Source organism: Phyllobates terribilis, unplaced genomic scaffold (genome assembly GCF_046119375.1).
Source record: "Phyllobates terribilis strain yellow unplaced genomic scaffold, ASM4611937v1 Scaffold_2__4_contigs__length_985480577, whole genome shotgun sequence".
Classification (NCBI taxonomy): Eukaryota; Metazoa; Chordata; class Amphibia; order Anura; family Dendrobatidae; genus Phyllobates; species Phyllobates terribilis.
Genome location: NW_027362762.1, coordinates 45,123,945 through 45,139,838, shown reverse-complemented (window position 1 = coordinate 45,139,838; position 15,894 = coordinate 45,123,945). Strand labels below are relative to the sequence as shown.

Here is a 15,894-nt window from a genome sequence, read left to right as displayed (position 1 = left end):
GGGAGCGCGACGGCTGCAAACCCCCCCCACCACACACCGGGGAGCGCGACGACTGCAAACCCCCCCCCACACACACACCGGGGAGCGCGACAGCTGCAAACCCCCCCACCCCCACACACACACACACACACGGGGAGCGCGACGGCTGCAAACCCCCCCACCCCCACCACCACCACACACCGGGGAGCGTGACGGCTGCAAACCCCCCATACACACACACAACCGGGGAGCGCGACGGCTGCAAACCCCCCCCCCCCACACACACACACACACACACACAGGGGAGCGCGACGGCTGCAAACCCCCCCCCACCACACACCGGGGAGCGCGACGACTGCAAACCCCCCCCCCACACACACACACCGGGGAGCGCGACAGCTGCAAACCCCCCCACACACACACACAACCGGGGAGCGCGACGGCTGCAAACCCCCCCACCCCCACCACCACCACACACCGGGGAGCGTGACGGCTGCAAACCCCCCCACCCCCACCACCACACACCGGGGAGCGCGACGGCTGCAAACCCCCCCCCCCACACACACACACACACACACACCGGGGAGTGAGACGACTGCAAACCCCCCCCCACACACACACCGGGGAGCGCGACGACTGCAAACCCCCTCCCCCACCAGGGAGCGCGACAACTGCAACCCCCCCCCCCACACACACACACACACACACACCGGGGAGCGCGAAGACTGCAAACCCCCCGCCGTTTATTAACAGGGGTCTTGGAGAACCTCGAGCAGTCACACACTTATCTATCCTATCTAATGGATGCAGTTTATGGAATAACCCCCTGTAGTAGCCGCACAGTCCCCTCCCTCTCCAGCGACCATCTTCACAGTCCCGTACATAACGTGTCCGCCTCCCTCCAGGCAGCAGTAGCGGCAGCCATGTTGCTTCCCTGCAGTCACCTTTTCGCCGTGCACTCCTTCCTCAGCTCGTTCAGGGACTCGCTTTTCTTCTGCAGCTTCTCACGTTGAGAGGTGAATTTATTACCTGCGAGAAGAACACAGAGGCTTGGTTACACGGTGCCGGGTCCCGGCTGTCTGCAGAGATGGAGTTTATGCTTTACAGGATTTTTATTTTTCCCCTTCGTGAAACTTCTTGAGCCGCTCTGCAGAAAGTGTCAGATGTCTGTACTCTCCACAAACTCATGGAAAAATGCACCGAACCATCACACTATGGGAACAGTTACCAGCCACGGGAAAATGCAGACAAGAGCAGCGCTCAGATATATATACTGGGGTCCAGCAGCGCAAAAGGGGAACACAGGAAGCAGAAGGGTTAATATTAACCACTGCTCTGCTGGAGAGATGCCACACATGTATAGAAAGGAATATCCAATAAAAAGAAACAACAAAGTAATGTATAGCAGGACAAGTCATGTTACTGAGCAGTATTATACTCCAGAGCTGCACTCACTATTCTGCTGGTGCAGTCACTGTGTACATACATTACATTACTGATCCTGTACTGATCCTGAGTTACATCCAGTATTATACTCCAGAGCTGCACTCTCTATTCTGCTGGTGCAGCCACTGTGTACATACATTACATTACTGATCCTGAGTTACATCCTGTATTATACTCCAGAGCTGCACTCACTATTCTGCTGGTGCAGTCACTGTGTACATACATTACATTACTGATCCTGTACTGATCCTGAGTTACATCCAGTATTATACTCCAGAGCTGCACTCTCTATTCTGCTGGTGCAGCCACTGTGTACATACATTACATTACTGATCCTGAGTTACATCCTGTATTATACTCCAGAGCTGCACTCACTATTCTGCTGGTGCAGTCACTGTGTACATACATTACATTACTGATCCCGAGTTACATCCTGTATTATACTCCAGAGCTGCGCTCACTATTCTGCTGGTGCAGTCACTGTGTACATACATTACATTACTGATCCCGAGTTACATCCTGTATTATACTCCAGAGCTGCGCTCACTATTCTGCTTCACAATCTTACCAGCTTAGTTGCTCTGTATTATGTACTTTATGGGATTCCTGGGTTTAATGTAACAATAATGTAAAGTTCAGCTACTTTTAATAAACTTTGTATTTTAATTTCTCTTTATTTGCAGGATCTCTGTTTGCTTCCAATGAATGAAAAAAAAAAGTATTATTAGCATGAATTGATAAGTCAGGTTTAGAAGGGAAACGCTGATCCCTGCGGTGTGAGTAGGTGTGAGGTCAGGCGCATGCAAAACTTTCCCCGGATAAGACAAATCCGATCCCGGGGTTTCAACCACGTTAGTGATTGCGGCACGATTCTTCTTCGGAGCCTTAAATTTTGCGGTATTACGGGGGTTAAACAAGTGTAGAAATATGTGATTACAGCATTATATGAGGGAGCAGAGGAGATCGGGCGGAACTATATAAACAGTCGGGTTGTGTTTATGTAATCCGATGACTTGGCGCCGTCATTTATATGGAAAGTGGCTGATGAAATGCAAAAAAAAAACCCCTCAAAAACACTTAACGGATAATTGTACGCGGCGGTCCAAGACAAGCAAATAAATATACGCAGGGCTCAGGGAAATGCCGCACAAGTAGTGTCAGACGTCCCACACCGCCACAATGTGTGCTGTATATGAGCGACACCCGGGTCTGTGTGTACAACACTGGCCAGGCTCCCCTGTCCATGGCTCCTGGTACACCTGTGAAGACCACCCAATCACCCTACTAGCCGACGGGCTCCATGCATTCACAAACTCAGCGAAAAATTATGGTTTAAGCCCATCCTCCAGCCATACTGGTAACCAGTGACGGCCATATTGGCACTTATGGGTCTAAAGCCTAGGTCACCCGGTCACACAGCAGCCTCCTTGTAGAGCTCAGATTTAAAGGCTGCAGAAGCAGATTGGGCTCATGGCTGTCAGAGATAGCGGAGAAGGCGGACGGGGTCTATACTTGCTGACTTTTCTTGTGTACGTAGCAATAAGAGGCTGAGATGAGACCCAGCAAGTATGTGATTGTGGGACACCACTCTAATGATTTTATAGATGTGTCATATGCATTAAAAATAAAATAAAAAAATACTTTAAATTAAAAAAATATATTATATACACACACACACAGCCAAGTAAAAAAAAAATTATATATATATATAGATATATATAGATATATAGATATATAGACTAAAAAAATATCTAAAAAATAATTTTTAAATAAAATGCAAATAAAGGAAGAGAAATAATCCATATAAACCCAAGTAAAACTTTTTCAACAATACAAGTTAAAAGAAAAAAAAAAAAGTATAAATAAAAAAACAAACTAAAAACATACTAAACTAAGGAAAACAACTCTTAATAAAATACTAATAAATCAAACTTGAAAGACAAAAAAAAAAAAAAATGAAAAATATACAATTGAAATAAAGAAGATGAAAAGTTTTTAATAAAAAAGTCACTGTCCAAGTCAACATGTTATAGGTTAAAACTACTAATAAAATCAGTGGGGGGACGCTCCCAGCCCTAGGGGCACAGAATAGACCACGATTCTGGATATTAGTGGCGATTTGGACGCCACCGATCTAATCGGAAGACGTGTGAAGATTGGGAGGTAAGTACCAAGCAGAATGTATATGAATTTTGGCTCATGTGGTAGGTAGAAGGACGCGGCACTCCTGATTATTGGTGCCCTAGTAGGAACTCAATCCCAAAAAAAGTACCAACAATGACGACCACTAGAGAATCAAGGAGCAGCGAAAGAGACGGGGTGAACGGATCAGTGGCAGTACGGAAAAATAGACAAATATGCCGGACACATAGTACATACCGGATTGCCACAAAGGTAAGTGTGATAGAAAGCTGCAGGAGGCTTCACTGGTGTGGAGTGCAGATAATTTTGGGAGTAAAGTAACATTAACGGAATATTTCCAGGTCCAAAGAATCCCGAGAAGACGACAATTTCCATCGAAACCAAACTATCTTCGAAGAAGATACAGAGTTTTGTAAATCATACGAGCAGATTCTTAATCAATGCTCTCTGGACCTTATAAACTCACTGTTGTCATCAGTAGAAATCTACTACAACTTCAAAAGAAAAAAAAATCAGTTCCATCGAAAACGCAAGTGTCCCCTATTCTCCCAGTGGAAGAATTCACCACTCTTAAGAATAAAAAGGATTCCGATCTAAGCAGATATCGGAAGGAATCCCAAGAGAAAAGGCGTTGGAAATTCATTCATGACGCGGGCGACTATCATTAGAGAGTCTATAGATGGCAGGATAACTATCCAACACAATCAAGAGGCAGATACAGAACGTCAAGAGATCCAGCCGGCTACTCGGCAACAAGTTCTGACAGCGACCAACATATGGTCTGGCAATGCAGGATGATCAATGTACTATTAAGACATCAGATCTGGGCTTGAGGGTTAAATCTCAATCATTCCTACTGGACACCAACCAATTTCTGAGAACCATCACTGAACTTGGTGAGATAAACGGAGAGGCCACACTAGTCGCCTTCAACGTCATTAGTCTTTACACGTTCATAGACCACCATAGAGGCATACAGGCTGTAGAAAAGATACTCCGTTACCCACCTATGATGTTCCAGCACAACGATTTTGTTTAGAATTCCTAGCGGTGGAACAGGAACAAGTTTTAGGACACGTTTTATCTACAAACTCAGGGGACCGCAATGGGGTCAAATATGGCCCCTCCATATGAAAACTGTTTTATGTCCTGGTTTATAATAATGTTTTTATTTATATTCCGCAGCGCTTTACAATTCAGACAATTTACAGACATTATGGGCACTCTCCCCATTGGGGCTCACAATCTAGATTCCCTATCAGTATGTCTTTGGAGTGTGGGAGAACCCACAGGAAACTCACGCAAACACGGGGAGAACATACAAACTCCTTGCAGATATTGTCCTTGATGGGATTTGATCCCAGGACCCTAGCACTGCAAGGCTGCAGTACTAACCACTGAGCCACCCATACAGTGCTAACCACTGAGCCACCCATAAAGTGCTAACCACTGAGCCACCGTGCTGCCCTGGTTTGAAGAGACACACCTCTACTCGTGCCCATTATTCGACCAACAGGCTCTATTGTGGAAAAGATACATAGATGATGTGCTTTGTATTCGGTCTGGTCCACCTAATTCCTTATACGATTTTCATTCCTATCTGAACTACAATTCACCATTCACTCGGATACGATAAAAATTAATTTTTTGGGATACCATGGTCAGTAAAGGGGATTCAGATTATCTTGTTATCCATTTGTTAAAAACATAGATCGTAACAACCTACTGCATTTTACTAGCTGTCACCCTATCTCTACATTTCTCAATATTGGCTTGGGCTATGCTTTAATACTTATTCTACTCCTGCCATATCCTTATTATTCCAGATTTTCACTGCAATTAATTTTTTGCTGATTAATGCAATATTTGACTATATGCGAGTAGCAAATACTGTTTCTTTACAGGTCGTTATTTTTAAACTAGGTTTGTATTTTCTATACACATCAATTTACCTGTATGCTGACTGTACACCATTTGTGTTATATACAGTACATCTGAGGAAGGTCTATGCTAACACCGAAACGTCGTATGTTTGCTGTGGACTGAGATTAAATCACCTTGTTACCCGCTATTTGAGAGCCAAGTTCTTCATATATAATGAATTTTTGACGCAATCTGCACCAATAAACGGCAGATTTATTAGGCTTTTTATACGCGGAAAGTCAACCAAGAAGAGACGTAAAAAAAAAGACGAGCAGGACGCAACGCACCATGATGTCACATGGCAGGCAGCGCATCTTCTTCCTGCCTGATCAGGGTTAACGCCATCTGAGGACAGAAATCTTAGCGGAGGTTTGTCCTTCACTCACGTTTCACGCTCATGGCGTTGCGTTCCTTATGGAGCAGCTCCACCTCCCGGCCCAACGCCCTCTTCTGTCTCTTCAGCTCGTCCTGCAGCACCAGGATCTTCAGCCTCAGACACTCGCTCTCCTTCTTCTACAAAACAGAAGTAAAAAAAAAAAAAGTGTCCCCATAGGGCATCAACCATCGGACGATGCATTGCTCTAAGTCACCTAACCGCTGCAGCCAATCACAGGTTTGATTGAGCTACAATGGGGTGAGAGATGGAAGAGTGCCCCCAGCGTCGGCAAGTGAGCCCTTTAAATTCCGCTCAGCAGTGATTGGAGCAAGCTCTGGTCGCTGCTGCGATAGGCGGGTGCAGGTGGTATAACACCGCTGGCGCCTGTCGTGTATGGAGCAGGCTCAGCTCCTGCACCTGACAATAGTGCTGACGCTCCCAGTAAACTCTGCCCTCAATTTTTCAGCAATTTCCTAAACTGGCAAAAAACTTACAAAAGTTGCAAACTATTGCACAAATGTGACATGCACCACGACTAGTGACCTCCTTAAGCTGAAAACCAGGCGAAGTGATAATGATAAAGTCACCTCCCGGCAGCCTCCACTAGAGGGAGCCATTCCTCATAACAGTATGCCATGAGCTCCCCGCAAGGGGGGCTGCAGGTGGACAGAACTTTACTACTTATCTCTAGGTCTGTGCAGGGAATTGGGGAAAAAAATAAAGCTGTGGCCCGATCGTGATGAAATGAGAAATTACCAGATTATTGTTTGATGACGAGAGCCGTAGCTTCTCCTCGATCTCCTTTCCGATTTTCTGGACGGTCACCTGGGTTTGCTTGATGGCGCACTGAGCCCGGTGTAGCCTGCAAAGCACAGGAAGGTAACATTTATATGCACGGCCTCCACTATCCGCAATGACTGACTACGCCATCATCAGAAAAAAAGTACTTTCAGAGTACCCTAACCAATTGGATCCCTAATAGACCCACAACCAATGTCTATAGGGAGCAGCAATTTATTTCTTTTTTTACCTCTTCTTCCTGGATTCCATCCTTGTCTCATGCTTTACACTGCAGCTCAGCTCAATTAAGGTGCAACTCGAGCTAAACTGAATGGTGTATTGTGGTCTGAGCTAATCTGAAATCAGCTTTCAGTCTTACAGCCTTAGGCTGTGGCTTTTTCACTGTCCCATGCTTTATACTGCAGCTTATTTTATTTTTTCCAGGGATGCAATGAGACCTTTAGAAATTTCTACCAGATTGAATATGGGCAGTAAGGGGCATGTATCAGGTATCTATCTCGTTATAATCGCTGTCACTATGTGGAAAATCTTATCTAGTAGAGATCGGGCAGGGAGAAATGGACGAGTACGAGGTGCAGAGTACCTGACAGTTTTCAGGGTGACCGCGCCATCTAGTAGTCACATAAAAGATCACCTGAGGGTGCAACAGCGCCATCTAGTGGTGACATAAATGATCACCTGACAGTGCGACAGCACCATCTAGTGGTGACATAGCAGACCACCACCTGACTTTCCCATCTGGTGGACACATAGTAGATCATTTGACAGTGAACTCAATGAAGAGTAAACAAAAAAATATAAGAGCTGAAGGAGAGAACAGCGAGAGCTGCACCTAGATCCATGGATGTGACTGATGCCTCGATGCTAAACTTGGTGGATCTAGGACAATCCCTGCAGCTAAAACACGAGAAGGAGAAGTGAGAAGTACAGCTCTGGAGGTTACACAATGAGGCCAGGAGGGACACGGATCCCCCAGCGCTCACTGTGCCATCTGCGGGGGTCCTAGTGATCGGAACAACCACAATCATTCATTTATCAGCCGCCTCCATGTGTGCAGTAGACATACAAATACTGGAGAAGTAAGTACACCTACCGCAGCAGGGAGAAGACTCCGTAGGAGTTCCGCACCGCATTCTGCTCCACCTGCAGGTGGCTGTTCCTGCGAGCCTCCGTGTTATCCTGCAGAGAGAGCAAATAGTCAGGTTAGCTGTGGACTTACTGTATGTGCCTCGATCCCACACACGGCGCTCACTGAAGAGAAGAAAACCCCGGGGCCCCGACACTCGGCTGCCTGCGTACGTCACACCGTACACAGAACTGCTGCCATAATACGGCCGCCGCGTGCATCAACCTGGAAATGATGGCTGCACTTACCTTACTCTCAAAGGAGGCGCCATAATATCCGTCATTGAGCCCAAAAATTATCTCATTTGGGTTCCGGGCGTGGATCTGCGGGGACAATCAGAAGCGTCTGTTATTAAAGGGAATATATATATATATATATATATATATATATATATATATATATATATATATATATATATATATATATATATATATATATATATATACACACACATACATACATACATCCACCCCCGCGCCTGACCCCCTTCCTCCTCCTCGCTGCGGCATCCACCCCCGCGCCTGACCTCCTCCTCCTCGCTGCGGCATCCACCCCAGCGCCTGACCCCCTCCTCCTCGCTGCGGCATCCACCCCCGTGCCTGACCCCCTCCTCCTCGCTGCGGCATCCACCCCCGCGCCTGACCCCCTCCTCCTCCTCGCTGCGGCATCCACCCCCGCGCCTGACCCCCTCCTCCTCCTCGCTGCGGCATCCACCCCCACGCCTGACCCCCTCCTCCTCCTCGCTGCGGCATCCACCCCCACGCCTGACCCCCTCCTCCACGCTGCGGCATCCACCCCCACGCCTGACCCCCTCCTCCCTGCTGCGGCATCCACCCCCGCGCCTGCCCTCCTCCCTGCTGCGGCATCCACCCACCCCCCCCTGCCCTCCTCCCTGCTGCGGCATCCACCCACCCCCCCTGCCCTCCTCCCTGCTGCGGCATCCACCCCCCCCTGCCCTCCTCCCTGCTGCGGCATCCACCCCCCCCCCTGCCCTCCTCCCTGCTGCAGCATCCACCCACCCCCCCGCACCTGCCCTCCTCCCTGCTGCAGCATCCACCCACCCCCCCCCTGCCCTCCTCCCTGCTGCGGCATCCACCCCGGCCCCCCCCGCGCCTGCCCTCCTCCCTGCTGCGGCATCCCCCCCCGCGCCTGCCCTCCTCCCTGCTGCGGCATCCACCCACCCCCCCCTGCCCTCCTCCCTGCTGCGGCATCCACCCACCCCCCCCTGCCCTCCTCCCTGCTGCGGCATCCACCCCCCCCTGCCCTCCTCCCTGCTGCGGCATCCACCCACCCCCCCCTGCCCTCCTCCCTGCTGCGGCATCCACCCCCCCCCCCCTGCTGCGGCATCCACCCCCCCCCCCTGCCCTCCTCCCTGCTGCGGCATCCACCCACCCCCCCGCACCTGCCCTCCTCCCTGCTGCAGCATCCATCCACCCCCCCCCCCTGCCCTCCTCCCTGCTGCGGCATCCACCCCGGCCCCCCCCCCCGCGCCTGCCCTCCTCCCTGCTGCGGCATCCACCAACCCCCCCCCCCCGCCCTCCTCCCTGCTGCGGCATCCCCCCCCCCCTGCCCTCCTCCCTGCTGCGGCATCCACCCTGCCCTCCTCCCTGCTGCGGCATCCACCCTGCCCCCCCCCCTGCTGCGGCATCCCCCCCCCCTGCCCTCCTCCCTGCTGCGGCATCCACCCTGCCCCCCCCCCCGCGCCTGCCCTCCTCCCTGCTGCGGCATCCACCCCGCCCCCCCCCCACCCCCCGCGCCTGCCCTCCTCCCTGCTGCGGCATCCACCCACCCCCCGGCGCCTGCCCTCCTCCCTGCTGCAGCATCCACACTCGCTCCAGGCCCAACATTGCAATTCAACATCCGACCAATCTCTGTCTCCAACATCATGTTTGTGAAGCAGAACACACAAACATTCGGCAGATACTGGCGACGGCCCACCAATCTGTATGGGCACAGATGTAATTATCAAGGTGCTTCCCAAAAACAAAGCACAGGATCCCACACTCTGACAGCCACTCCTCTCTACATTATTTACAGACTTTCCACCGCTCTGCAGTCTCCGCTCTGTGTACAGATACTGGGGAAGACACAAATACCCGGCAGCGGAAAACACTGTGCAGTCACCAGAGGCCGACAGTCATCTATACACTGCATCCATACCTCACCTCCTACCCCAGAGCAGCGCTCCACAGGATTACAGCTCCAGGAAGAAAAACTGCAGGGAGCTGGTGTGTCACCACCTGACATGTATGTGCACAGAGACAGCAGAATAGTGAGTGCAGCTCTGGAGTATAATGCAGGATATAACTCAGGATCAGTAACGTAATGTATGTACACAGTGACTGCACCAGCAGAATAGTGAGTGCAGCTCTGGAGTATAATACAGGATGTAACTCAGGATCAGTAATGTAATGTATGTACACAGTGACTGCACCAGCAGAATAGTGAGTGCAGCTCTGGAGTATAATGCAGGATGTAACTCAGGATCAGTAATGTAATGTATGTACACAGTGACTGCACCAGCAGAATAGTGAGTGCAGCTCTGGGATATAATACAGGAGGTAACTCAGGATCAGTAATGTAATGTATGTACACAGTGACTGCACCAGCAGAATAGTGAGTGCAGCTCTGGAGCATAATACAGGATGTAACTCAGGATCAGTGCAGGATCAGTAATGTAATGTATGTACACAGTGACTGCACCAGCAGAATAGTGAGTGCAGCTCTGGAGTATAATGCAGGATGTAACTCAGGATCAGTAATGTAATGTATGTAAACAGTGGCTGCACCAGCAGAATAGTGAGTGCAGCTCTGGAGTATAATACAGGATATAACTCAGGATCAGTACAGGATCAGTAATGTAATGTATGTACGCAGTGACTGCACCAGCAGAAGAGTGAGTGCAGCTCTGGAGTATAATGCAGGATGTAACTCAGGATCAGTAATGTAATGTATGTACACAGTGACAGCACCAGCAGAATAGTGAGTGCAGCTCTGGAGTATAATACAGGAGGTAACTCAGGATCAGTAATGTATGTACACAGTGAATGCACCAGCAGAATAGTGAGTGCAGCTCTGGGGTATAATACAGGAGGTAACTCAGGATCAGTACAGGATCAGTAATGTAATGTATGTACACAGTGACTGCACCAGCAGAATAGTGAGTGCAGCTCTGGAGTATAATACAGGATGTAACTCAGGATCAGTACAGGATCAGTAATGTAATGTATGTACACAGTGACTCCACCAGCAGAATAGTGAGTGCAGCTCTGGAGTATAATACAGGATGTGACTCAGGATCAGTAATGTAATGTATGTACACAGTGACTGCACCAGCAGAATAGTGAGTGCAGCTCTGGGATATAATACAGGATGTAACTCAGGATCAGTAATGTAATGTATGTACACAGTGACTGCACCAGCAGAATAGTGAGTGCAGCTCTGGAGCATAATACAGGATGTAACTCAGGATCAGTAATGTAATGTATGTAAACAGTGACTGCACCAGCAGAATAGTGAGTGCAGCTCTGGGGAATAATACAGGAGGTAACTCAGGATCAGTAATGTAATGTATGTACACAGTGACTGCACCAGCAGAATAGTGAGTGCAGCTCTGGAGTATAATACAGGAGGTAACTCAGGATCAGTAATGTAATGTATGTACACAGTGACTAAACCAGCAGAATAGTGAGTGCAGCTCTGGAGTATAATACAGGAGGTAACTCAGGATCAGTACAGGATCAGTAATGTATGTACACAGTGACTGCACCAGCAGAATAGTGAGTGCAGCTCTGGGGTATAATACAGGATGTAACTCAGGATCAGTGCAGGATCAGTAATGTAATGTATGTACACAGTGACTGCACCAGCAGAATAGTGAGTTCAGCTCTGGAGTATAATACAGGATGTAACTCAGGATAAGTACAGGATCAGTAATGTAATGTATCTACTCAGTGACTGCACCAGCAGAATAGTGAGTGCAGCTCTGGAGTATAATACAGGATGTAACTCAGAATCAGTAATGTAATGTATGTACACAGTGACTGCACCAGCAGAATAGCGAGTGCAGCTCTGGAGTATAATACAGGATGTAACTCAGGATCAGTGCAGGATCAGTAATGTAATGTATGTACACAGTGACTGCACAAGCAGAATAGTGAGTGCAGCTCTGGAGTATAATACAGGAGGTAACTCAGGATCAGTAATGTAATATATGTACACAGTGACTACACCAGCAGAATAGTGAGTGCAGCTCTGGCGTATAATACAGGATGTAACTCAGGATCAGTAATGTAATGCATGTACACAGTGACTGCACCAGCAGAATAGTGAGTGCAGCTCTGGAGTATAATACAGGATGTAACTCAGTAATGTAATGTATGTACACAGTGACTGCACCAGCAGAATAGTGAGTGCAGCTCTGGAGTATAATACAGGATGTAACTCCGGATCAGTAATGTAATGTATGTACACAGTGACTGCACCAGCAGAATAGTGAGTGCAGCTCTGGAGTATAATACAGGAGGTAACTCAGGATCAGTAATGTAATGTATGTACACAGTGACTGCACCAGCAGAATAGTGAGTGCAGCTCTGGAGTATAATACAGGATGTAACTCAGGATCAGTAATGTAATGTATGTACACAGTGACTGCACCAGCAGAATAGTGAGTGCAGCTCTGGAGTATAATACAGGATGTAACTCAGGATCAGTAATGTAATGTGTGTACACAGTGACTGCACCAGCAGAATAGTGAGTGCAGCTCTGGAGTATAATACAGGATGTAATGTATGTACACAGTGACTGCACCAGCAGAATAGTAAGTGCAGCTCTGGAGTATAATACAGGATGTAACTCAGGATCAGTAATGTAATGTATGTACACAGTGACTGCACCAGCAGAATAGTGAGTAATTTGTCAGTATCCAGTGTAAGTAGTAAAACTCTGGATTATATGAGGCCTTGCGGTACAATAAAGCGCATGGTGATGACAGTAACCAGAGATCCTCAGGACTTCTTACCTGAGGACCGAGATATTTCAGTCCATCGAGATTGACTTTCCACTCAATTAATAGCCGATAAGTATCATTTTTGCCGCCCCATATCCTGACGATGAAGCAGGACACGGACGTATCCAGCCGGTCCGGCATCAGCCCGAAGTCCAGGCTTCTCCATGTTGGATTCTGCAGAGAAAAAGTTGATACTGGGAATGAATTACTGGTGGTAAAGTGCAGACATTACATCTAACACCAGGGGTCAGCACAACACGGGGATGTGGCGCCTGGACGTCAGCAGTATCGCAGGTTTTGCCTGTGTGAACAGTCGCCTCTGTATAAATGGTGGCTTCAGCACTTACACCTCTATGTTACCTAGTCACCGACATCTCCGCACACAAATATCCCAAGCAGAGACAGTCTCCCCCCACAAATAGTCGTGGCCACCACGTATGCATATACGTCTGCCCAATAGTCAGAGCAGTAACACAAACCTACACACACATATACACATCCCCCAAATCACAGCAGCCAGAGCCCAAAACTTCCCCCGCCAGGAGTGCCAGCAGCCAGAGCCCAAAACTTCCCCCGCCAGGAGTGCCAGCAGCCAGAGCCCAAAACTTCCCCCGCCAGGAGAGCCAGCAGCCAGAGCCCAAAACTTCCCCCGCCAGGAGTGCCAGCAGCCAGAGCCCAAAACTTCCCCCAAGGAGTGCCAGCAGCCAGAGCCCAAAACTTCCCCCCAGGAGTGCCAGCAGCCAGAACTTCCCCCAAGGAGTGCCAGCAGCCAGAACCCAAAACTTCCCCCCAGGAGTGCCAGCAGTCAGAACCCAAAACTTCCCCCCAGGAGTGCCAGCAGCCAGAGCCCAAAACTTCCCCCAGGAATGCCAGCAGCCAGAGCCCAAAACTTCCCCCAAGGAGTGCCAGCAGTCAGAACCCAAAACTTCCCCCCAGGAATGCCAGCAGCCAGAGGCCAAAACTTCCCCCGCCAGGAGTGCCAGCAGTCAGAACCCAAAACATCCCCCAAGGAGTGCCAGCAGTCAGAACCCAAAACATCCCCCAAGGAGTGCCAGCAGTCAGAACCCAAAACTTCCCCCCAGGAATGCCAGCAGCCAGAGGCCAAAACTTCCCCCGCCAGGAGTGCCAGCAGTCAGAACCCAAAACATCCCCCAAGGAGTGCCAGCAGCCAGAGCCCAAAACTTCCCCCCAGTAGTGCCAGCAGCCAGAGCCCAAAACTTCCCCCCAGTAATGCCAGCAGCCAGAGCCCAAAACTTCCCCCCAGGAATGCCAGCAGCCAGACCCCAGAACTTCCCCCCAGGAGTGCCAGCAACCAGACCCCAGAACTTCCCCCCAGGAGTGCCAGCAGCCAGAGCCCAAAACTTCCCCCCCAGTAATGCCAGCAGCCAGAGCCCAAAATTTCCCCCAAGGAGTGCCAGCAGCCAGAGCCCAAAACTTCCCCCAAGGAGTGCCAGCAGCCAGAGCCCAAAACTTCCCCCCAAGGAGTGCCAGCAGTCAGAACCCAAAACTTCCCCCAAGGAGTGCCAGCAGCCAGAGCCCAAAATTTCCCCCAAGGAGTGCCAGCAGCCAGAGCCCAAAACTTCCCCCAAGGAGTGCCAGCAGCCAGAGCCCAAAACTTCCCCCAAGGAGTGCCAGCAGCCAGAGCCCAAAACTTCCCCCAAGGAGTGCCAGCAGCCAGAGCCCAGAACTTCCCCCAAGGAGTGCCAGCAGCCAGAGCCCAAAACTTCCCCCAAGGAATGCCAGCAGCCAGAGCCCAGAACTTCCCCCAAGGAGTGCCAGCAGCCAGAGCCCAAAACTTCCCCCCAGGAATGCCAGCAGCCAGACCCCAGAACTTCCCCCAAGGAGTGCCAGCAGCCAGACCCCAAAACTTCCCCCAAGGAGTGCCAGCAGTCAGAACCCAAAACTTCACTATTGAACACTGAGGCACATGCAATGGAAGATTATGTCCGGATAACAGTGCCAGCGTCAAGACTTACTTTGCGGGTGGAGTTCGTGAGTGATTTGTGTGACCACAGAAGGACTGTATAAATATCCAAATGGCCCAAGGCAGAAAAAATATTCCCCACCCTGCATTATACAGTGATACAGACGTGGCTTTTATTAACATTCCTGCATTACTCAAAGGAGGAATCAGAACCAGTCAAAAAGCAAAAAATGTTCAGCCCAGCAAGGACAGTTCACAAGAGCGGACGTCTGTGGGGTCTATGTCCCTGGCTTATGTATGTAATAGGGGGGATTTATAGTGCATCACCATCACATAACAACAGAGATGAAGCAGAATATACCATGTATTCCACACAGCACAGACATCTCAAGGGTCTCCATGACCCTCAGAAATATATTAGGGGCGGCCGCAGACCCCACCATTGCACCTGCTATACTCCCAATCCGTGCTCATCCTAAGGCGGCCAAACAGATCAATCCTTACAAGTTTTGTTCTTGCGCTTTTCGTCCTCTTTATCCAATATCCATAACTTTATTTTTGGAACCCCATTGACCGTATGAGGGTCTGTTTTGTTAATTTTTTGTAGCTTTGAGCGACACCAGAAAATGGAAAATAAATTCTAAAGTGCGGCGTTTATGGTGATTCTCTTTGTTTATTTTTAGTGTTTTTTTTTTTAAAAATTCTGAACTAAAAAATAAATAAATAGTGGTTTGTGTCGGCATTTTCTTACACCTGGAACTCTCTCTCTCTCTCCCCCATCGATGCAGATGGATTGTGGCTTGTTTTTTTGTTGTTTTTTTTGGAGAGCTGTATTAATTTTTTATTGGTATAAAAAATCTGGTGTATACAAGACCTTTAGATAACTTTTTATTCCACTTTTAATGATCATATTTTTTTAGTTATTTTCAGATTGGAAAATATTTTTATTAATATTAAATGTAATCGTTTTTGCCTTATAATTATTATGATTGGACTGTTAAAAAATTCACTGAAAAAAGCATCATGGTTGCTAAAAGGGGATAATCAGTTGTGGCCTCAGTGGTAATGCATGCATGGTCGGCAGGAGACCACTACAGACCTACTGGACCCCCGATGTTTCTCTTACAGTGGGGGGTGTATATTGTGACTGCTGCAGCTACTCCCTAGCC

General features: G+C 48.9%; 1 protein-coding gene across 3 annotated transcripts in view; it reads right to left on the bottom strand.

Moving 5' to 3' along the window:
* The window catches only part of UVRAG (UV radiation resistance associated), a 54,615-nt gene that overhangs the window by 25,022 nt on the left and 13,699 nt on the right, over nucleotides 1–15,894 (bottom strand). For all 3 annotated transcript variants that reach the window (XM_073661471.1, XM_073661482.1, XM_073661491.1), the window contains exons 4-9: nucleotides 12,814–12,975; nucleotides 8,042–8,116; nucleotides 7,761–7,846; nucleotides 6,623–6,728; nucleotides 5,877–6,003; nucleotides 924–1,008 (exon numbers count right to left, since the gene is read on the bottom strand). In XM_073661471.1, coding sequence (XP_073517572.1) covers nucleotides 924–1,008; nucleotides 5,877–6,003; nucleotides 6,623–6,728; nucleotides 7,761–7,846; nucleotides 8,042–8,116; nucleotides 12,814–12,975 — 641 coding nt within the window. The remainder of the gene's footprint in view (nucleotides 1–923; nucleotides 1,009–5,876; nucleotides 6,004–6,622; nucleotides 6,729–7,760; nucleotides 7,847–8,041; nucleotides 8,117–12,813; nucleotides 12,976–15,894) is intronic.